Raw genomic sequence first — 24671 nt, 5'->3', positions numbered from 1 at the left:
ATTTTAAACAAAGTAACAAATGCCCAAACATTAACACAAGTATCAGTAGAAACTTGCAAAAACTTTACGATCCTTGTAATTGTTAAAATTGCCCTTATACAGAATTACACACGAATACATTTAATTTTATATGACTCCAACCACGTTGGTTTATAATAATGAGAAATAATCCTTTGCCATATATATTATAAAAATAATAGAAAACATAGTTCCTCTGTAATTAGAAACTCAGATTCTAATAGCATTAGAAAGAATAAGATACATACACTTTCCTCTTTGACATCTTTCTTATCTTTGATCCAAATAGCTATAGAAAAATATATAAATCATATTTGCTTCTCTTGGATATTTGCAACTTTTGTTACTAAACAAGAATAGCCATGTAAGCTTCTTTCATCACTAGCTTTTGCTTTCTCATAGTGGCTCCACATTAATTGTCATATTCTAAATCACGCTTAAAATTTCAACACAAGCACAGATATGTTGCACTTTCAAATCTAGCAGTCACAAAGGAAGTGCGGTAGCTGACAGGGAGGATGGCCTGGCTGCTGGAAGGTGTTTAGAGATGAGCCTTCCCTGTGGTCCTTCTCCTTCCTAGTGCTGACATGGTTCAGCCTGTGGTTCTTTTTCATTGGCTTCTTTCTGGAGGTTTGCAAGGCCTGATCTTTTTCAGGGCTCTGCTACCCTGTTTGTTTGTAGCCTGGCTCCCCACTGGTGGTTCCAGCCGTGCACACCATGCTGTTTTCGTGTTTTATGGAGGGATGTTCTTGTGTGGCTGCTGTGTTTGATATTAAATCTGAGATGAACTTTAGGAGGTTTCCTCCTTTTTATTAAAAGTGATTTTGGCTAGGGGCAGTGTTACCCTGCTCATAAATCAGGTGTTCTTAGAGATTTAATAATTTAGAATTCACATGAGAGTTTGGTGGAACAAACATTTCTTTTCTCTGTTAAAGCTGTCTCTTTAACTTTCCTCCTCCCTCTTATTCACTGCTTCCATTTATTTTGTCTTAAAGTATTCTTTCAAGAGATTTGTACAGATTTATCTAATGGCTGTGAAAATAATGTAAAAGAAAAAGTCACAGTGATAGCTTAGTTTGATTAAAGTCACTTAAATTTGACCCATTTTGTGTCTTACCATCACCACTGCAAATTTTTTTTAATTGATTTAAAAAAATTTAAATTACATCTTCCAAAGAAATTATCACCTCTTCCTTCTTTAAGGAGCTGCTTCTTTTAGACATCCTAGAAAGAAAAAGTTGATAAAAATTAGCAGAGGGCAAGGAGGCCAAAAACTCTTTCCATGTGTGATTAGTAGCTACATAGAAAGCAGAGTTATCCTCGAGGGTGACAAACAGTCCTGACAACTCCTCTCAGAAACGTTTGCACTAGAGACTTAGAGGAACTATTTTGGGAGTGCTTTAGAATGTTTGGCGAAGATTCTTAATTTCCTTGTAGAACTTGATGGGTGTTAATGTATAAATAAGGCTATTTGCAAAAGATGGTTCAGAGTCTAAGGATGTTTCATTTTTCCTCATAGTAAAAACAGTATAGAATGGAGAGTCCTGGGCGGGGAGACCTACTTACTACTTAGGAAGTGGGGGAAGATTTCTCCTTTTCTTGGAATAAGAGACTCTGATCTGAGACAGACAAGACTAGAGAAGGTCTGGGGCAAGCAGCATTCCAGGAAGAGGGACTCCAAGCCTTGTCTGTTTGAATTTTAGATCCCATAAGAGGAGGAATTTCATGTGCACTTAGCACTGTCCCCCTTTACTTATAATAATATCTAGGATATAGAAGGTATTTGACAAAATTGCCTCAATGAATGAACTCTATGTAAATGAAGATAGATATGATTGACAATAACCTTCGTAATATTACTACAGATGCCCTCCTGAAGCTTAGGTTAGAAGAGAAATTTACAGTAAACCTTTGATAAGAGCCAAAGAGATAAAATATAGTGACTTATAAAGACATTCCTTGAGTGCCTGTGATAGTGTGGTCAATGTGGCCTCGCAGAGTTCTGACCTGATCACAGAAAGCCTGTTTAAAATGCTGAAGAGTGAACAAATCACTTATCCTTTAAATTATCTTCTGTAATGATCTCTCTTTTTTTTCAGCCAGGCTGACACTTTGAAGTTGTAATGATGGAAGGTGCTTTGATGTGCTGTATTCCTGGCTAAGGACAGAATCACATCTTCAGAGGATGGGAGAAGAGACTGAAATTAGTACACTCTCCTTGCCTCTGAAAGACAGAGCAAAGCAAAAGGCAGGAATATCCCTAGGATGCTTTGGTTTATGAACAAGTACTTACTAGAGTTTTTAGAGAATTCTGTTAAAAATCTTCATCAATTAACTTTATGTCTTGGTTTTCTCATGGCTGAAACAAAATACTTGACACCCAAAGCCAAAGGAGGAAAGGTTTATTTAGCTCACAGTTTGTAGAGATTTCAGTCCCTAATCGGTTGGCTCCAAGGCAGGGTGGCATCGCAGAGGAGTTGATGGTGGGCAGAAGCTAGCAAAGCAACAAGAGGCGACCATGGATTTTTGTATCCCTTGTATCTTATCCAGGCTACTTAGGGCAGGTAGCACTCACACCCTTAATCCTAGTGCCCTTGAGCCTAGCATTGCCCCATGAATTAGTCCGAGCATCTCACCCTCTAGATCCAGCCACCTCTGAAAAAGCCCCACCTATGACTGCATGAGGCTTTGGGGGGACATCTAGACACAGCTGTAACTCTATATTTGCTAAAATTGTTTAGAAAAGAACTTTGCAGGAAATGGACTTTGAATTCCATTAATTCAACACCCTCTTCAGCTGCTAAGAAAATGTAACCCTAGAAAGATCCAGGGATCTCTTGCATTTCAACTAGTTATGGGGATGTGACTAGATGCAGTTTTCAAACTGGGGTCCACAGACTTTTTCAGGATTCTGTGGAATCAAGTTAGAACAAGCATCGAAGGCAAAGCTTCAGAGAAAAGATGTCACTCAAAGATAATTTACATTTGGGATGATACATATAGAAATTTTTTGGTGATAGGAATTTGCATAGTGGGGCCAAGGGAAAATGTGGAAGAAGAGGAGGGAATGTAAGGGATGGATGAATGAGTGCACTCCTCCGGTTTCCCTTGGACAGATATTCCTGGAGCCATGGGACAGGGCACTTGACTTGAGAAAAATGTTCCTAGAGAGAGGTTTGCCCGTGAACCTTTGTAGTCTAAGAAAAGACATTAGTAAATATAAAATGGATGGACAAAAGCTTATTTTTCAAAAGATTGTACTTTTTGGCTGAAAGATAAAAGATCACAACATTTTCATTTCTGCTGGGAATATGAATCTTTATAAATGGACAGCCTGAGGAGAGAAGAGGGAGGGCTTGCAGGAGGCCCTGCCATTCTATGGGCCTTCATGACCTTTTCAGGGAGCTGTCAACTTTTCCAACCAGGAGTTTTCATCATGACTTTCTTGACAATGACATATTCTCTCTCTGAACCGGCAGGGTGTTTAGCCCATCAGCTCTATTTTTTCTCTTCCCCACCTTTCCCTCTGCACCAGTGCTGCCATGTCATGTCCACGGTGGCCCCGTCAGGTGCGCCTTTACCACTTTTACTAAAGCCAAGCCCTAACTATTGGCTCCACTACCAACTTTATATTTTTCCTGCTAAAATTAGCTTTATTTGTAAAATTATTTTTTCCTCTATTGCCATAGGTTTTTAATTTTTTAGTGAAAAACTGCTTGCAACTTTAGAGCATCACAGAGGTACATGCACACCCATATCCTCATTCATAGAAGTGCTTTAGAAAACCAATTTATATGTTTTTAATGTCAGCATCTGGAAGCCAGGATTGGGTCCAAAATGTGACCTAAAGATACAACTTGATTTGTAATATTTAGAGCAGTAATTCAAAAATTATCTGAAAACAATGGAACACATAGAGTAGTTTGTATTGAAACTAATAAAACAGGACTTTCCTGGCTGGAATAAAGGAGACCAGGGTAGACAGTAACCATTGTCCACCTTCTATTTTGATTCTCAGAGAACCCAATTTAAAAAGCAGTTATTTATTTGAATGTAAAATTAATTCTATCTGCTATTGTTGGTCTGAAATGTTGGAGACAAATTTTTGGTGGTAAAATCCTTGGTACATTTGTTGTAATTGAATATCTCCATGTTTATCAGTTCCAATTCTTCTTGTATATATGCCAGAAATGTGGCTAGAGCAGGTCAACATGTGTGTAGTATGTTATCAGTTCCTTCTAAGATTTATGTTTATAGCCTGAGGGAGTTTTGACTGTAATTCTCGTGTACGATACCAAAATGGATATATTTACTTTATGTTGCTTTGTTGTTAGTGCAAGATTCTGTTTATTTAACACTCTCTGTTTTATTATGTGTCCTTGCGGGGAAGGGGACAAATATATTTTGATCTTTATTGATTGGTGCTAATTTTCAGAAATAGAAGAAATTTTGTATTTCGAAACAGTAAAGAATGAAATCCATCTTTGTTCTGTTTCTGAGATATTTAAATAATATATTTTTTCTCTATATTAGATTTTTTGAGTGAAAGTTCATTTTTATTTGATATTATCACTTTGGGCATTGTTTTAAGAATTTTATATCATATACTGCTCTCTTATAAAACAAATTACTGTATTTAATGAAGATGCACTTTTAGTCATTTATAGACCAATTAATAACAAGCTATGTTTTTAAAAAAAGTTCTATAGTGAGAGCCCTTCATTCTTTTATTATTTATGCTTGTTTACTGCTGTTGCAACAAGCAAACCACAAAATTTCAATAGCTTAAACAATCAAAAGTATGTATGTCAAATCATATAACAATCCATTGTTGGTGTCGTGCTTGCTGGTAGGCTTTCTTCCTTCCACATGTTGATTCTGTGACTCAAACTTTTTCCGTGGTGTAGTTTTATGGCTTCAGGTGCAGTTGTAGTCAGAGTGTTAAATTGTCCCCAAAGACCCATGTGTTAAAGGTCTGGTCCCCAAGGTGGTGCTGTTGGCAATTAGTGGGACTTAGAGAGGTAGAGCCTCGGCAGAAGTCTTTAGGTTTCTGGGAATTTGCAGCTGAAAAAGATTTTAGGGCCTTGTCTCCTTTCTCTCTTCCTTGTTCCCTGGCCATGAAGTGAATGATTTTTCTCTACCACACACTTCTGCCATGATGTGCGATCTCACCACAGGCTCAAAGCAACCACACCAGTCTGTTATGAACTGGAACTGCCAAAAGTGTAAGCCAAAATAAACCAGTCTTTATAATTGATTATCTTGGGTATTTTGTTAAAGCAAAAGAATATATTTAATACAAGTCTTTGCAACTAGATCCCAGTAAATGCAGGAAAAATAAGGTACCCCACTTCTTACCCCTATGGACTTTCATTGGATGCATCTACTTACATTCTGTTGGCAAGAATGAATAACATTCCTCACCTTGCTACAAGGGAATTTGGGAAATATGGTCTCTGTCTATGTAACGACCTCTCAGGAATAACTTGTGATTGAGAAACAATATGACACATTTTTGGTAGGTAGTTACATAAGTCACAAGTCTGAATCTCACGGATACTGTTATAAAATATTTGAATGAGATGTTGTGTTATCTTAGTGTATCTTAGGACAAATCCTGAGGAAAACTATAAAAAATTTAAGAGGAAAATTATAAGAACAACATAACAAAATGAGAACTGAACATTAATGTGAAATTTATTTATTACTATTAAAATAGTAAATCTCATTTAATTGCTAGCATTTTATTTGAAATGAATTTTGTCTTGGTATACTAGAACTTGCCTACAAATATGTTTTTGTTTATCCATGATAAGTATAGATAACTATAATACATCTGGAAGACACACACTAAATATTCAGGAAATGAGAAAAAATGAGATGCAGACAATGCAAATTTGGGATATTGTACGAAATGCAAGCAAATGAAAATTTACACTCAAGCTACATTTTGCTGAATAATTTTATTTAGTCAAGAATTTATTCTAGTAGTAGGATAAAAAAGTATTTGAGAGATAAAAGTGCTTATATTTAAGTTTCTGATTGCTCATTGCCCTGTGCTTCTGTGTTGTAAGTTTCTGTGTTAGCTCATTTTCCTATGTGGTTTTGCCTAAAAGTAACTCAATCATTTTTCTGTGTGATTTTGCTTCACATTTTCCCTTCTTCATGTATCCCTGCACTTATTTCTCATAATTTTCTTTCAGCCTTGAAGCCTTTTAATCTGTGTCTGTTTATTTCTTACATCTCCTTACAGGTCTCTCTGTCTTCTCTCTTCTATTTGTGGACTTCTGCATCTGTGGACAGTGGAGAACGGTGAGATCTAGATTAGATATCAGTGATACTGAAATTTAAAATGCTTCCCTGAAAACACCCATAGCCTTGTGGTTTAGCGGGAAGCAGAGGGCAGGTGTTTAGTGCGAGCTAAAATCAATGAGTTCACTGTGTATGCTTACGTGAAAATATGCATTTCACATCTCACTGTGTTCAGCCTTGGCCCAGAATTGTCATTAAGCAAGAGCATGAACCAGGAACTTTTAAGAATGTTCATAAATAGGTTTAGTGGGTGTTTTCTTCCTGTTACTACATTATTTTCCTTTCAGTAACATCCAACACCTTCCTTCAATTATGAAGATTTGCCATGTCTCCTCAAACATGTTTCTTTTATAATTTTTAATAGCCTAATTCCCACTCAGAGGGGATAACCAGAGACAGAGTCATAATTCTAAATGACAGTGAGGCAAAAATCACTGAAAACACACAAAGAAATTTGTATGTGTACAGTCATTTGTAGTCTAATGTTTTTTCAAGTTTGAAAAACAGTGAATAGCACTTACCTGCAATTCAGTTCCTGGTAGAAATGTCAGAAATCAAATAGTCAGAGGGGACAGTTCCATGTGCTGGGGTCACTAGAGAGTTTGGCATAAGTAAGGGTCCAGCAAAGGGTGTAAAACTATTGAGGAAAATCATGCAAATGAAAAACACTGATAGTTTTTCTTTGAAATATACTCATTTTTGTCTACAACACAAAGCTGAAATTTGAAGGGTAGAATAGAGTTAACAGTGGTAATAAAATAAATAGTAATTATGGAAAAAAATAAATTGGTGGATCAAAAAGGAGAGAAGAGATATTTGAGTCATTTCTGGGTTAGATTTATAAAACATTTTCAAAGTCTCTATAGGGTCACTATAAAGAAGATGCAAAACAAGCATGATTCTAAAATTCCAGGAATCAAAAATACTTAATATAATTATAAATACTTCATGTTGAGATGAATCATAGTTTCATTTCAATTATATATAAGCAAAATAGTCCCCAGTTTACCAACAGAATTTTAAAAATCTTTGAAAAAGCCCTGGGTTTTCTTTTTATATTTGCACCTTGCATATTAAGAAGTTTGCCATTTTCCTGCTTCTCTTAACCCTTTCTCCCCCTGCTTTCTTTCTGAACGCCAAATACTTGTGTTAAAATGTTAATGCTTTTTAAATAGAAGAGGGAAGCAGTAAGTATGTAGAAAGTTTCAGAGCATTCAAGAGTACGTTTCAACAGAACCAACTGACACCTTGCCCAGGCTTGTGGAGCAAAGATCAGTGTAGGCACCCTGGTGCCAGGGTCCCCAGGAATTCTGTGGCTCACACTGTGGGTATCCACACAAGGGACTGTATGAGAACTATTTTGGTTCACACCAATCTTCTCAAAAGATTTTGCTCATGTTATAAAACAATCTTGGAATATCTTACATTCAAGTGATTAGAAAATTACTCTTGTGTTCAGAATATCAGAGATCCTTCTAACCTTCAGGTTTTCTTGACTGTCATGCTTTATATTCGGATCCCCCCCACCCCCAAGTCTTATGTACTCATAGGTGGGGCTTCTGGGGTCATGGGGTTTGGATACTCATCAGTGGATTAATTCACTGGGAGGAGTTGAGTTGTAGCCTGGAAAAGTGGATCTCCCTCCCTCCTTCTTTAATTTCTACCTGCTTTCTACTGCCAAGCAGAGAATTGCCAGGCTTCTTTGCCACGCTGCCCTGCCTTGGAGCCAGCTGACTATTGACTGAAACCTCTGCAAACTGTGAGCCAAAGTAAACCTCACCTCTTGGCAGCTGTGGGTGTTAAGTATTGTGCCTTAGCAACAAGAAAGTAACTAAGACATGGACTATCTGGAGGATCAAGCTAGGTTTATTCATTCCATGTTCATAACTTCAGCCATGCTGGGCTTGGTGGTGCACGCCTGTAATTCCAGAACTCGGGAGGCTGAGGCAGGAAGATTGCTGTGAGTCTGAGGCCAGCCTGGGCTACATAGTGACATCAAGGCCAGCCTGAACTACATAAAAAGACCCTGTCTCACCCCTGCCCCCCCCCCAAATCCCATTAGTCACCTCAGCCAAAATAAAACACCACAAGCAACAGTCATTTCCCATGCTGTAATGTACAGGAGGAAAGAATTTTAGAAAATATATTGTATACTGCTTTATTTGCAAGTTTATTTGAAGAGATTATTAGGTGCATAGAAAAGTATAACTGACTTAATATGTGTTACACTGTAAAAGTTGGCTGTCTGCTATTTGGTAATTCATACATTCAAAATATAATACATATTTGTCAGCCTTTTAGGTTCCGAGGGATCTTGTACCTAGGGTTAAAATAGGCAAAAACTAAACATGATTATCATAAGATGTGCCATGTTGCGGAACTAAGAGCTAGAAGATTTGGGATCCTCTTCCAGCCCTGTCACTTACTACTTTTGTGATCTTGGTCATGTCACTTAACCTCTCTGATTTTTGCCTTCCTTGCTTAAAAAAAGGGGTTATTACCTCCTTCTTTCAGTGGGTTTTGTGAATTTTTACTTTATATTTGTTCATACTATACCTCATCCTACAAAGATTTGAAATAATGTGCATATACGGATGTATTTTCCAGGGCTTTGTGGATTTTTACAAGTACTAGCCACTGGCCGTCACTAGTGAGCCTATTTCTGGGGAGGTCTATCCTTTGTTATCAAAGTATTTCTAGGCAGATATTTTACAGACTTGCATGTAATAGTTTCACATAAAGCAAATATTTATTCATTTCCAACACAGACTGATTATTGGTGCCAAATTAAAATAAGCCTGTAAGATGATTGTCCAAGACCCTTTTGGCTGAGGACAATTTGCAACTAATGAAAGTACCAGACTCACTCACTTAACGCTTGTTAATATAATGACAAAAATCTCCTAAGGGTTAAGTGATTTTTCAATAAACTTATGTCTTGCTAATCGTAGGAAACATGTACAGGCATTTGAGACCAAGTAGAACTCAGGTGTGAGTCATTTTTATTCAATTTAAAGATGATGCTTTTGTTGTCATTAAGATTGGAGGGTACCGGGCTGGGGATTTAGCTCAGGTGATTCCAGCACCTGCCTTATAAGCACAAGGTCCCGAGTTTGATCCCCGGTACCGACAAAAAACCAAAACCTACCTTTCTTCTCTTTGGGCCGAGGATTTAGCTCAGTGGTTCCGCTGCCTGCCTCACAAGCGCAAGGACCCAAGTTCGATCCCAGGTACCAAAAAAAAAAAAAAAAAGATTGGAGGGTACCTTACAATGACAGAGAAGCTTTGAGACATCAGTGGTCTGCTGGCTCCTTCCTCTAATTCCTTTTGTTATCCTGTGCTATTTGCCTTAATCTTGTGTTACTAACCATGCTTATCTGCCCTCTGCATCTAAAGCCTCCAGAGAGATTGGTCTAGCATGGCCTAATAGCTTTTATCAGCTCACCCAGTGGCTCTTATACTTTGATGCTGGAAACCCAGGAGTTAGCCACATGATCCCAGGCCCTTCTGAACACTCCTTTTTAGATACTGTTTATGCCTGGGCTGCCTAGAGAGCTGCCCCACCTCTGCCACTTCCTCAGTGAAGTGGGCCCTAAGGACAGAAGATAGTGGCTCTTTCGCTGCACTTTCTCTGATTTTCATAGCTTCACTTTATCCGATTCAAGAGAACCACTAGGTATATTGTACGTTCCAACAAGATAAATCTCAATCTCTCTCTCTCTTCGCCTCCTTTTAAACTCCCATGATTTCTCTTCCCAATATCTACATAGAATATTTGGCTGAGAATAAAATTATTAATAATCTATTTCAGCTTATTTGATAAACATTCTTATTTTCCTCCTTTTTGTATGAAAACCTGTCTAGGAAATTTATTAGGTGAAGCTCTGTTTTATTTTAAATATTAAATAATAATATTAACCTATTTCTGAAACAGCGAAATTTGTTGAAAAAACATTCACTTAATATTATAGTTCATGTTATACAGAAAAGAAGCAGTATAGAGTAAGGTTTTCCCCCTTTACAATAGATTAAACTATATTTTCAGTGAATCTATGAGAAATATAGTCTTGATTATACCTTTGCAATAAACTTTACATTCAATAACTGTGACTTTCCTGAAAAGTAATCAAGTTCAGGGAACGACAGATGTGACAGAAAGCAAATCCACTTTGTGGTTAAAATCCCATAGTTTCAAAGCAGGGCCAGCGAAGCAACTGAATTCTGGGTTTCCACCTACTGGTTGTATATTTTTGGATAGTTAAACTCTCAAAGACTCCATTTCCTATTAAATACAATGGTACTGATGTTCCTAACTTACAGCAATTTCCCAGGAAAAACATGAGTCAAATATGTCAAATGCCTAAAAAATACTGAATATAAAACAGCCCAGTGGCAGCAACTATTGATGCTACTTTCATTAATAGAAAACTGAGGAAGAAGGGTTACTAATCTAGAAGACTGGATTTTCTAGGATGTCTTTTGCTAAGTCAGCTTAGAAAACCACCTCAGAGAGAACATCATGTCTAGGTTGGAAACAGGCAGGGAGGCTGGCTTCGACGAACTGGGATGGGAGGATGGATTCTATGCTGACAGGATCACAGTTCCAAATATCAAACTTACTTCTCTCTTATTTTTTGATAGCCTTGCTATGCTAGTACTTCCTGTCCTGGACAGGCTCCTTTATTTTTCTGCATTTAAGAATGTCAGTTTACTTTTAAATTATTAGAACCTTTACATATTTTAATTATATGCTTACAAGGAATAGAAAGACTTTTCCTCTCTTGCCCTCTCTCTGTCTCTCTTCTTTATAGAATATATTAACTCCCATGCAGGTCTATTGTAAAACCTAGAAGGATTCAAGCTTAAAATAATATAGCAAGTGGTTGAAAAGTGGTGTGTATGCCTTCCTTCATGTTCTCCTATCCTTGTGCATTTACATTTAGCCTTCCTTTCAAAAAAACAGAATTCGTCTTGAATTATTTCATGACATTTGCCTCCCTGTATTTCATTGCTCCAGTCATTTTCTTTGCTTAACTTTAGCATTTATCAATCACAAATAGCAAGACATATTGTGGTGTTAATGCAAAATTCCACAGGATCCTCTTTGCACTGGGGAAGGGGAACATCTGCTACTTTCATGTCAGGATGCCAGGATGTAGAGGTCAGTGTGCTTCCCCATCAAGACTGAAGGCTTTGGGGATCAGGGGAAGCATCAGGCTGCAAACAGCATAATGAATGGCAGTTGCTGACTGGCTGGATTTGCCTGTTCTCAACAGGGGATGCTGGTGTTCCACATAATGAGCTGGTACTGGTGTGCTCAACACACCCAGCTTGGCTATCATATCAAGGCAGGCTCTGTCTTTTTCTCCCCGGGTTCTGAACCACATTTTCATCTTGGAAGAAATTATATTGAGGTCTTCATTAGTGGCACCCAGCCGGATGAAGGCTTCATGAGGGCTGATAAGCACTATAGTTAAAAAACGATCACACGTTGTGCCTGGAGTTGAAGGTTTAAGTTGCCTGAACCAGAAAGAGTATGAAGAGGCAATTATATTAAGCAAGTAATGTGTATCAGTAACACGGAATCAAATTATTAGGGTCAGTAGCTTCCTGGCTTTTTCAGTGGATTAAATGAAGACATAAGATTGCATTGGTGCCGTGTACCTTTTGATGCCACACGGTGTCAGCGATGTCTGGTCGTCCATACCTCACAACATGTCACCTCTAATTTCATGGGATTATCTGCACTGTTGGTTTATTAGATACTCTTGCTCTCGAGCTTTCTTTGAACTCTCGCAGGGCAGTGTGAAGTCATTATTGTGGACACTTCTGAGCTTTTTTGCATTACATACAAAAATATTATTGCCATCATTTAAAAAGGTAGATGTGTCTCGCTATCATGCTTCCAAAAGTCTGCACTTACTTGTTGGCAGGAGAAGCCACTGAAGGGGATAACACTGAATGTGAAGAAGTTTTGGAAGACTTATTTTATTTTGTACATATGGGCCATACATAATTATTGTGTTCCTCATGGGGAGTGTATATACCGTACCTCAATTCTTTTTTCATCCAGTTTCCCTCCCCTCCCTCCTTCCTCCCTCCACCTCTTGGTCCCCTTCCTTTTTGCAAAGACTGTCTCCCTATTTCCTATTATCTATCTTTCTATTTATATTTTGGGTTTGTCATTTAAGAGAAACCATGCAATATTTAACCTCTGCATCTGATTTATTTCACTTAATATTATGATCTCAAGGTGCATCCATTTTCCTACAAATAACCCAAGTTTATCTTCTTTTATGGCAGAATAGTAGTCTATTGTATATAAATGTCACATTATTACTTTGTTTGTTGATAGATACATAGGCCATTTCCAAGATTTAGCTATTATGAATTGTGCATGGGTATGCATATAAGCATGGCTATGCATATATCCTTGTAATATGATGTCTTTGACTCTTTTGAGAAGATACCTAGAATGGGAATACCTGGGTTGAATGGAATTTCTTTCTTTTCTTTTTCTTTTCACACTCGGAATCAAACTCAGGATAGCAGGCATGGTGCCACTGAGCTACATCCCGGGCCCCTGGAATTTCTACTTTTAGTTTTCTGAGAAATCTCCATGCTGATTTCCATAGTGGTTGTATTAGTTTACATTCCCACCACCAATGGAAGAATAGTTCCTTTTTCCTTGCAGCTTCTCCAGCATTTGCTATTAATTTGATTTCTTGATGGTAGCCATTCTTTCTGGAGGAAAGGTGGAATCTCAGTGCAGTTTTAATTTGCATTTCTCTAGTGGCCAAAAATGGTAAATATATTTTTAGGTAATGATTGGCCATTTATATTTTGTCTTCTGAGAAGTGAGTTCATTTCAGTTAACCATCTTTAGACTGACTCTTTAATGGGGTGTGTGTTAGGTGTTTTGAGATCTTTATTGATCCTTAACTAATATTTTAATGTAAAAACCCCTTTCAAATTCTGTACGTTGTCTTTTCACTCTCTTGGTTGTTTCCTTTGCTGTGCAGAAGCTTTATTAATTTGATATGATCTGTTTATTGATTCTTGCTTCCATTTCTTGTATAATTGGGGTTCTGTTCAGAAAATCCTTGCCTATGCTTATGTCTTCAGGAGTTTTACCTGTTTTATCTTCCAGCAAATTAAGTATTTCTGTTCTAACATTTAGATCTTTGATTCCTTTTGATTTTAGCTTAGTGCCTGGTGAGAGATATGGCTCTAGTTTCAATCTTCTGCATGTGGAGAGCTAGTTTTCCCAGCACCATTTGTTAAAGGGACTATCTTTCCTCCAGTGTATTTGACTCCTTTATCAAAGATTAGATTCCTGAATGGTCTGGACTTGCTGCTGTAGCCTCTTTTCTGTTATTGAGGACTTATTTTAGAAAGATGTCAAGGTGGTGAATTAGTATTAAAAAGTATGTAGTACAGTGGCTTTCAAAGTGCAGTTCGTTAGGTCCACTGCATCAGCCTCACTTACAAACTTTGTGAGAAATGTTAAACATAAGGAATCAGAAACTCTAGGCTGGGGCTGTGTTTTAACAAGTCTTCCAGGTGATTCCGACACATGCTCAAGTTTGCCCCGCTACAGCATTTATGGAGTGCATGTTCCCGGGTGGAGCAGTAGACAAATCAGGTGAAATATCTGCCCTTGTGGAATTTATTAAATTACAAAGGAAGATCTGGTACTTTGTTGTGATGAAATGTTTATTGCTGCCCTAGCAGAGCCTGTAATTATCATAGATATCATTATATTCTTTATTTGAATGAGCCTGCTGTCCTCTTTGGTATCAGAAGATAACTAACAGCAGACAACTAATAAGTGATCCTTTTTTGCATTTCAGAACTGTCCCCCTTGCAATATGTATATCGATGGCTATTGTCACTGTTGGCTACGTGCTAACAAATGTGGCCTACTTTACAACCATTAGTGCTGAGGAACTGTTGCTTTCAAACGCAGTGGCAGTGGTAAGTCCAAGTTGAAAAACTGCCAATTTGAATTTAGGTTAATGAGTTGATGCAATTTTATAGTAGTTCCCTCCAGGAGAAAGTGTTTTGGAATTCAGTTATCTTTTATTGACCTGAATGATAATGACTATTTAAAAAATTTAGAGCACACCTTAGCATATCCCATTTAACGGGTACAGGTAAAATCCTCAATGATTTATCTTCTTTATTCTTAATATCTTTCAAAACATTTCCACCTCTACCTGCTTGAAAGTATGTCAAAGACTTTTAAGTAAAAGGGATTATTTTTCAATATATTTTTAAGTAGAGATGGACTGAATCTAAATAAATATGGTTTTTTGATATGCAAATTATAGTTCATTCTGTACCATTTCCTGTTTATAAACTTTCTAAATGCTGACTTAAAATCCTTTCCCCAAAGCATCCTTTAAGAATTTTCAGGTGAACCATTTATATTTGTTTTTTCTACTATATCCTTTGAATACTAGTCTCGGGATATTCATAAATTTGGGAAATTCTAGGTGATTAAATGTGAAACAGATGTTGTTGCTGTAGTTCTTCTCAGAGTATTAAAGATACTTGTGTGTATTTTACCTCTCTGACAAGTGGATATACACAATTTCACAACATTTTTCCAAAGTTTGAAATCAGGACTGTCTTTGTCCCCAAAGATCATGGTATAGGACTGTTATTCTGTGACAAATACTTTTATTTTGCATAAAAATTTAGCTGGTAAGAGCACATTCACTCATGACCTCCTAACAATGAAAGGGGAAAAATTAACTTCCCATCATTGAATGTCAGGTCCTTTTAAAATAGCCTGTATTACCTCAGATAGCAACATCCACAGGGAATAAATTATCTCATGTTGGGTGAACCCATGTATGAGTTCACTGTAATAAAAAGGCTTTGTCCACTGCCGTACATCCAATCACAAAATCAAATGTGCAAAGCTTATTGATGTCGGGTCAGTCCTCCCATCTTTCTAGACAAAGGGCAGCACTAATTTCGGGGACATAATGTTGTCCATTAATTACACAGTACCAACTGCATCAAGGACAACTGAAGAATCCCACATATTTTTTGGGGAAAATACATCCTTCACGGAAATTCGCAATGTTACATAAAAAAGGAGATTTCAGAATTTTGTTTATCTTGTATATTTTCTCTGAGTTTTTGGATTTGTGTTGGTGTTTTAGCCTTTTTATAGGAAAGCACAAAGGAAGTAGTAGATACCCAAGAGTGAAACAGTGACTCCATAAACAGCTTCAGCTTGTGTTATTCTTCCAGGGAATAGAAATCTCAAAACTATTCGTGTATACATGATATACACGATCAAGTCATCCATTGTTTTATTTATCCCCTAGTTGTGGGATTGGTATATGAAACAAATGTGTGTAATAATTCTCAATGTATTTCTCAACCTCACTATAAAAATAGGGCTTTCCAGGCTCAAGAGAAGGTATTGTGCAGGATTTCTGTTTTCAAAAGTTGAATGTCTGAATTGAGCTTTTTGCACTTATCAGAGTCTAAGATGATGTATCATGGCTGATAAAGATTCAGTAAATGGATCATTGCTCTTTAAAGGTGGAGAGAAGGTGCTTGTTGAGACCTTTGGCCATAGTTTTGCAACAAGAAATGCCATGGTACCTGCTTCTGATTATTATCTGTGGAGTGAGTCTGACCCTAACCAAACAGAAGGATTATAAAACATACACGTATCACCAGGCTAATAGAAAGTCATAGAGCAAGTTTGACCTAAATTGTTTCATTTTCTTCTTTCTGGAAAAGCATTAATTTGCTTCGTTTGTTCTTTCACTAGACGTTTTCTGAGCGGCTACTGGGAAATTTCTCATTAGCAGTTCCGATCTTTGTTGCCCTCTCCTGCTTTGGCTCCATGAATGGTGGTGTGTTTGCTGTCTCCAGGTGAGTGAGTTCACATATTTCCAGAAACACATTTCTGTTTTTGAGATTGGATGTGATAAGGATAACTTTAAAATGAAAAGCAATAGTGCCTTGAAACCTGTTGTTTTTAAAGGGACAGCTGAGTTCTTAGTTGGGGCGACCATCAAAAGCATGTCTTCCTCTGCCCATTAGAGGGCACTGCTTGTCTGCTCAGAGCTCATTCTGAAGACAGGCAAGAGGCATTTTTTATAGTATGTCTACAGAGCCTAACAACAGCATTTTATTTCTGGTGATAAAATCTTTTGTGTTTCTAAAGGTTTCATGAAAAAAAAAAGTAAAGTAAGAGACACCAGAAATCACCATCCCACCGTCTGTATCCTTTTTCTTTTGCTCAGTGCAGGAGTCCTTTTAGTTTCAACATGATACAGTTAAAAGCTGATCAGATAGGTATGATCTGGTCACGTTATGTGCGTGTGTGTCTCTTGGGTTGTACCGACAACACACATACAACACCCATCCGTGCTAGGGCCCTAGAACTAAGTTCTCATTCAGCTATTTACAGTGGAGGGAGAACCATGCTGAGTCACACGCTGCTATGTTTCTCCTCTGAGAATAATGTAAGATGTTGGCAGGTTTTGTAAATCTTGAATTCAGGGTCCTTAGGATGTTCTCTACCTTGCGTGAAAAGTGAAACCTAAATATTCAGTTAAGACATGCCAATTCGTTTGGTATGAGAAAGATACAAGTGTTCTTGGGATTTCTGGCTTTTCCCTGTGAAATGATCAATGATACAGTCAACTCCACCCGCATTTCTCTCCCATCAGGTTATTCTATGTTGCGTCTCGAGAGGGTCATCTTCCAGAAATCCTCTCCATGATTCATGTCCGCAAGCACACTCCTCTACCAGCTGTTATTGTTTTGGTAATGCATATTAACAAGTTTATCTAGCTAAAGCCTCAAATAACAAGTTAGCAAAGAGAAAGTCAAACAGACTTTAGATGGCTCTTTACTTTCTCACTGGCTCTATGTATGTCGTGGTGGAGTTGGGGAGGCAGGATATTTTCCATTGCTTCCCTTTACTTAGCTCTTCTTGTGGATTTTTGAAGCTTTAGGGCATTAACCACATCACTTCTATTTTACCTTTGTAGAAATTCTTGAGGTCTAAGGAAAATAATTAGTGTGGCTCCTCTTATTGACAGGGAACCTCAAAGGCAAGGGTATAGAGTAAAAAGTCCTAACTACTTACAGCAGATACAGCTAAAATCCACTGTCAAAAGAAACCTAGATGTCTCATCAAGAATCCCCTATAATGAAATGCACACAAAATTATTCAAAGAATTGAAGAAATCCTAGACGGTGCCGTGATTCTTTGATTAAAAGCAAGGCATTTGAGAGTAACCTTACAGGAAAGAAAGAAAAGCCCCAGCACTTACATTTAAGTTGTAGAATTCTCTATGCAGAGAAAAGTGTTTGTGAAATGTGGGATACAAAAGACTGTAAAAGGTGTTAAAGTCCTCAGATACCCATTGGCAATGTTATAGTCATTTTTACCTATAATTTTGTAACATTTTTCTCAACTAGAATCTGCTGCCAGAGGTACCACAGAATACATTGAACATCACTCCCCCCACCCCTCATACATTTAATTTATTTCACAGTGTTTCCTTGAAATTTCTTTTAAAAGTACTGCATACTCTCTGTGAGGAATCTGGAAGTCAGCATCACTAGTGGGAACAGAAGGTATTATTCCACGAAGAGGGCTTTCATTTTAAGCGTCTGCTATCAGTCATGCTGTCCTTGGCATGTGCAGCTGTGGAGCCTTACTCCGCTGTTCTCAGCACTTCATTCTTTTCCAAGGTCTCGAGGGTCACACATGGCAAGCACACAGGGACAGTAAATGTGGAGGAAGAAAAGGTCAACGTTTTGCATTCAAGAGCCAGCAGCTTCACCTAGAAGTGGCTGCGTTCATGTGTGTGGAGAGCCAAGAGCTCATCAGAGAGCATTCACAGAGCTTTTCTTCTGAGTTTTACAGTTAGGCTCACACTTAATGTTTATTATTGGTTATTTCTTAATCATCCCAATCTCTGAGTCTTTGCATTTTCAATGATTGATTACCTTGCCTTTTACCCTTTGAAAACACACTCTCTTCTCCTAAACATAAAAGGAACTGAAAGCAAAATATCCATTTAAAATTCCACTCTAATAAAGGATAATGATAATGACACTGGTGTAAAGGGATTATAAGAGCAAATTGTAGAAAAGAAGCTAGTGAATCTGGGCTTTGATCATGATAATAGCTTATCCATACAAGTAATCATTTGAAAACGATAACAATAATAATTATAATGTGCAGTGATGCCACTGTTGGTTATCATCTATATTCTTGTTTAAATTCACCAAACTTGTTTTTCTCCCTTTTCCCCTAGCACCCTTTGACAATGATAATGCTCTTCTCCGGAGATCTCTACAGTCTTTTGAATTTCCTCAGTTTTGTCAGGTGGTTTTTTATTGGGCTGGCAGTTGCTGGGCTGATTTATCTTCGATACAAACACCCAGATATGCATCGTCCTTTCAAGGTAACCTCAGCAGTCTTGATGGGTTTACATAAATCTTTCTTCTAATACCTAGTCCTCTGTTTGTCATAACTTGATGATGGGGAGGTTGGCAGGGGCAGTGTCCTGTGGAATAAAATGTTTAACTCTTGAGCATAGTGCCTTCATAGGAGTTTATTTTAATTTGGGAAAAAATCATTTGTCCATTTTTTTAATGTGATGTACTGAACTTTGTATGACACATTTTCAAAAAGAGGTATATTTGTTATGTTGATTTTTCACAAATGGGTTCAATGACCTGAGATGTTCAAAAGATGGGCTACTTCTGTCTTCATGCTGAATAGTCATGCGTAGGCCATGGTGAGAAAGAGCGAGCCAGATACTTTACTAATTGAAACACCAGAAAGGATGCTGCTTCACAGAATAGACATTTTAAGTACTTACATATTGTGAGTTGTTACATTGCTGTCTATCTACATTATGCACCCTAAAGAAATGCAAATGAAAAATACACAGGGTAAGAGGAGATCTATGAATTTACCAGTTAATAGAATATCCATTTACTATAACTAACGTTTTCTTTTGGAAGGGCTTGTCATCTTCTTCAGCCTTGTACATTCACAGATTGATTTAACCTCACTGTTTATTTGCTTTTAAGAAATAGTACAGATAATGTTGTCAGTCATGTTGTCAGAATTTGTTTCTAATTATATTCATTGCCTAATGCTGGCAGCATCTTTATTAGTGGTTGAATAGGAGTTGGCCTGTTTTATTCCTGTCAGTTCTTATTGTGAGTCTCAACAGAAAATCAATATGCCCTGAAAGGCTCAAACATATAACAAGCTGCTAGTGCTCTTGATGCCACCTTAAAGTGGATTCTAATCATGATTATCAAAGAGCCAATCTTTTAAAATCAAAAACATAAATCATAATGGTACTTAAGTAGCAAAATAATTCAAATAGATCATCTCTAATGAAACACCCCCTTATAAGCCTCAGACTATCCATCTAAAGATTTAAAATCAAGTTAAAACAAATATATTCAGGGAGTCACATTGAATATATCCTATGTGCCCTGCACAGGAGATTTTGCTACAAAGTGGGTTGTGCCTGTCACGTGGCTGAAGTGTATGTGTCACTAAAGCTCCTTATGTGACAGACACACCCATCTGGAACCCACCCCTGCCTCCTGAACTCTTTCTGAAGTGAATGTTTTCTGTGTTGTGTCCAGGTGCCCCTCTTCATTCCAGCGCTGTTTTCCTTCACATGCTTCTTCATGGTGGCCCTTTCCCTCTATTCCGACCCGTTCAGTACTGGAATTGGCTTTGTCATCACTCTGACTGGTGTCCCTGCATACTATCTCTTTGTTATATGGGACAAGAAACCCAACTGGTTTAGAAGAATGTCAGGTAAGACTTTCCGATACCCTGTGAGAGACCCTGTTTTGGAAAACCGAGGTAGGTGTGTATATGTAACATGCATATCTCACAGTTAAAAAATGTAAGTGGCACAATCTCTAGCTGGAATATATTATTGCGTTTTAATTAGGACTGAGAGCAGAAGAAGCAGAAAGGACATTGAGGGCACAGCCACTGAATCCTTTCAGGAGGCTTAGTCTGGGTTGCTCTAATCACCTCTTTAAAAGAAAAGCTTTTTTAGATAGAATTCTATCAGAAATTCTGTATATGACCCAATTGTTCTTTTGAATCCCTTAGTAACCTAATTATCTTTCTGGATTGAATGCAGTTTTGTGTTTTTATATCATAACATATAACTTCATGAGTGAAGTGAGGTTTGTTGGGGAATTATACAGAAGCCTCCAAATGTCTTAAATATCACAATTATAAACACTATGTTGCTAGACACGGGGTCAAAATAACAGCAACAAGAAACAAGGGAGAATAGCAGTTCTTTTTATAGTGCTGTTTCTATGTGTTTGTACACGCATGACCAGATTTAGTCACTGTGGAGGTTGTCCCCTTAGGTAGAAAAGTCATCCCCATTTCATAGGTTGAGTCACAGCATGGGAGCGTTCCTGTCACTTTCCCCAGGTCATACAGTTTTAAAGTAGGTGAGCTGCAATTCAAACTCAAGCAGTTTCATATTTCAGAGCAGTCACCCTGGGAGCTGTGAGGGTGGACTAGAAAGGGCCGAGGCTGAAGATGGAGAACTGAATGGTGGTTTGAGTCTGAACACATGTGAGCAGGCTCTGAGAGAAGGGGAAAGAGACTCAGGAGCAAACCCAGTAGAGTTTGGTGAGGAGGAGAAGCTACAGTAGACCAATAGGTGGGAGGGTGGTGAGAACCTGTGTGCTTGTCAGTGGCTCTTCCAAGGCCTTCTCTTGCATCACCTTCAGCATCTCAGTTCTCAATAAGACCTGTGGTGTCACTCCCACCTGGTGAGATGGGGAATTTATTTCTGATTGTACCTATTTTTATGTGTACGGCTAGGATTTGAACCCATGCCTGGTGGACTTCAAAGTCCATGGTCTTTCTGAGTTGGGTGCTTAATATTAGAGAGAGTTAGGGATTGGAGATCACAAAATATAGACAGAGGGGCACCTATGTCCTTGCTGGTAAGTCTGGCGACTTTGGAATACACCTTCCCTTTGGTTTTATAGTTCTTTGTTTTAATTTACTTAGGTTATAATAATTAATTTTTAAGTCCCAGTTTAAAATCTAGGGAAATTTCCGGTAAAATTATTAATAAATAATATGAGTGCTGAAACAAAAAAAACCCAAAAAAGAAAACCTGGGTGAGTCCATGACAAATGAGAGGTACCCAAGCAGATTAGTGCTCACCACTGTGATATGGGTACTTTGAATCTCTAATGTGTTACACACACTCATTTAGAAGCCAATCACTTACAACACAGCTTTGTTACTATTCTTTATTAGTTTTTAATTGCCATTTGTTATCTTTAGACCACTAAACTCTCTGAGTTTTGCAATCCAGCTTGCAAAACTGTTCTCCAAAGCAATGTCACTGTGCAAGTTAGAGTTTTTCACAGCTAACACAAGCACACTGATTGCTTTAAGTGAGTGTTTAATCTCTCTTTCTTGTTAAATCATCTTAGTTCTCTGTAGAAGAATATTTTTAGCTCAGTTTTCTCTGTTGCAGACACTCAGTATACAGCCTATTTTGAAGGGAGGGAGGAACTTGTCAAACAACATTTACCAGTAGGATTACTTGACTTATTACTAATAACTAGGATAGATTGGTGCTTATCTCTGTGAGATCCATGTCTAAGGCGATGAAAACACCTGAGTACCATGGAAAACCAAGAGCATTTAGGAAGAATGAGCTGTATCCCTTAAGTTGAAAGAAAAGCCAGGGGAGCAACATGAAAGAGCAAATTTCTTGTTCAATTCCTCTTAGTAGGTACTTTGTCCTCCCTGTTTGTAGTCAGCCAACTTTGGAGTTCTTTCCTTTGTGTGTTCTGTACCAACTCTGTGACATTTATACACCAACGAACGAGTCTTCACCCTTGATCATTTTTTGTTGATTTGTTATCTTTCCATGCTCATGTAATTTGCGATGTTTTGTTTTTGTTTTGCTATTTTTCTGTCTCTAATGATATTTTGAACATCTCCAAGGCCCCTGAATTTAGTGTTAGCCATTTGTGAAACTTGCAGCAATGGAGTAGTCCCAGAATGGTTATTTGGTTCTCAAAAATGCCATTAAGTCTTACCAGGGAGCATGGTCATCCTGCCTTTAAACTGTGATTATTGTAACTCTTTATCTTTATAGCTGCCTTGAAAGAGAGTAGCAAAAAGCAACAATCCTCTGTAATTTTGTTTGATTTCCCTCTTAGGCAGCATTCTTGTAGTAAAATAAAGAAAATTCATAATATTTATTGCTTGCAATAGCAAGTATTTTCTTAGCCTCTGGCCAAAACAAAATACACAGACACACAAAACAATAGAGTCCTAAACTGCTGCCTGATCCTTTCCCCAAAGATGTACATTTTGTTAGAGAGAAACTGCAGTGAACTTAGAGGCTGAGAGAGTCTTTGCTTGGAGCAGTGCATTCAGTGATTTAATATTACATTGTTTTGTTTGGTAAAATCTTTAGCTCTTATGTTATCATTTTTGTTTCACTCTAATATAAGTGAGTAGATTAGCCTTGAGAGCATGATAGTTCATCAAAATACATCTAACCAGGCTATTTCCATGAAGGATGGTAGGGAACCAAGCAGCATTCAGAAAATAGTGAAAGGCTGCTAGGTACAGACAGCCAAGGATCTTCAGAACCCTAGCATCTGAGATTTTCAGAAATTTGATGAATCTCTCTGGCCACAGGATGCCAGTATTGAACCACTTTTTGTGTGAGAGCATTTCCAGGGTGAGAAGAAAATGCGCTCTTAAGGGTATAGTCAGATAAACAGAAAGCTTTTTCTTTCCATGTAGGGCAGAGTGGTTAATTCTTCTGGTTGACTGTTGATATTATTTACTTATTTATAGATACACGAGCTTCTCACACAAGGAAAAAGGGGCAGGTACCCCAAAGACAGATGCAAATACACAGAGGTAGTGAGACCTGGAAAACCCCCAGCCAGGGACTGCATTATGGTTTCACTTGGCTGCCTCTATTTATCAGCCAAAGCCTGTCACCACTGAGAGTGTGTGGGTGACTGGAAATTGTCCACTCTTGCATGGGGAGAGATATGGAGGACAGCCTTATTTATACAGAATCACTGGTGATAAAAAATCATTCTGGACAATACCAGCAAAATGACTATAATCCATCTCTGTGGACTATGACTTTGCAACTCCAGAGTTCTAGATGCATAAGCTGCCCACGTTGTGTCAAGATAGCTTCACTTCTGACACATCACTGGAAGTCCATTAATGCGATTGCAGACTTTCCACGAAGACTGCAGTGCAACCTTTTAAGTGAACTAAGCTTGCCTGCATTCTCAGGGACCCAAATAATCCTGATTGTAGTCATAAAAGGAGATCATATAAAAGAATTTGGAAGGCTTTAAAAACACTATTATTCTTAACATAACTTCTGGGACATGTTGGCCTTGTGCTAATTCACAGACTTAATTTTGGCTGTAGCTTCCATGCTGGTACCAGGTGCGGTTCAGTAAATCAGATTTTGCCAAGTTGGTTGTGTTTCAAATTATTTCAAGAAAAACAACTGAAGATGAAAGGTAAAGCTAAAAATACCACAACTTCTATTGGGCTCTGCAGATTGCAATTACTAAAAGCTGCAAATGTAGACTCCTTGTCTCTCCTTAAAGAAGCGGTAACATGGGACTGATTATTCCAAAGCTACAGACCTTATTGTGAGCAGGAGTGCAGACATGGCACCAGAAAGCCACATGCTCTGTGGCTTTGCTGGGCAAGAAGGAAGCTTCCCTAGAGGCTTACTTGGCTCTGTTGAGCACTCTTGTCTGACCCCACTGCTATAAGAAAACTCAGAAAGAAAAGTTGTTGGACTCAGGCAGGTACCACAAGGTCAAAATCAATCATTCTGCATCATGCTCCATTATGATGATAATTATTCAACTTCTGAAATCCCAAGAGACAATGTAGAAAGAGGCAGGGGTGAATGTGAACAGAGCTGATTGAACGTGAAGGATGCGCAGGAAGAGAAAAGACTAGGTGAGCAGAATCAGAAGGGACTTTTTGGCCTTCTATGTGCTGCTGCGCCGAATACAGAATCCAAGTTGTGCTTTCGGGGAAGGAGAATGACACACTAGCAGAAAGGCTGGGTCCAAGTTGCTTCCTGTTTGCCTGGGACAGATGCAGTGTTCTGATGTGGGAAGCAAGATGCCTAAGAAGCAAAGGGCTGTGGGTCCCAGAATGCGGGAAACCTCTTTTGGAAAAGATTTGATGTTGGGTGTGGAAGAACAGAGGTTGAGTTAGAAAGGCAGCCGTGTGGGGATTAACTCAGGAG

At 38.1% G+C, this 24671-nt stretch overlaps 1 protein-coding gene across 1 annotated transcript in view; it reads left to right on the top strand.

Annotated features, from left to right (window-relative positions):
• Positions 1-24671, top strand: part of Slc7a11 (solute carrier family 7 member 11) — a 73087-nt gene that overhangs the window by 46127 nt on the left and 2289 nt on the right. Inside the window, exons 7-11 of the mRNA XM_021236499.2 lie at positions 14184-14307; positions 16130-16233; positions 17037-17133; positions 18639-18788; positions 19996-20173. Coding sequence (XP_021092158.1) covers positions 14184-14307; positions 16130-16233; positions 17037-17133; positions 18639-18788; positions 19996-20173 — 653 coding nt within the window. The remainder of the gene's footprint in view (positions 1-14183; positions 14308-16129; positions 16234-17036; positions 17134-18638; positions 18789-19995; positions 20174-24671) is intronic.

The sequence above is a fragment of the Heterocephalus glaber genome, unplaced genomic scaffold (assembly GCF_053883595.1).
Source record: "Heterocephalus glaber isolate CG9 unplaced genomic scaffold, H.glaber_assembly_v1.0 deba00001586, whole genome shotgun sequence".
NCBI lineage: Eukaryota > Metazoa > Chordata > Mammalia > Rodentia > Bathyergidae > Heterocephalus > Heterocephalus glaber.
The sequence above is the reverse complement of the archived record's forward strand: the minus strand, read 5'-3'. Positions and strand labels throughout refer to the sequence as shown.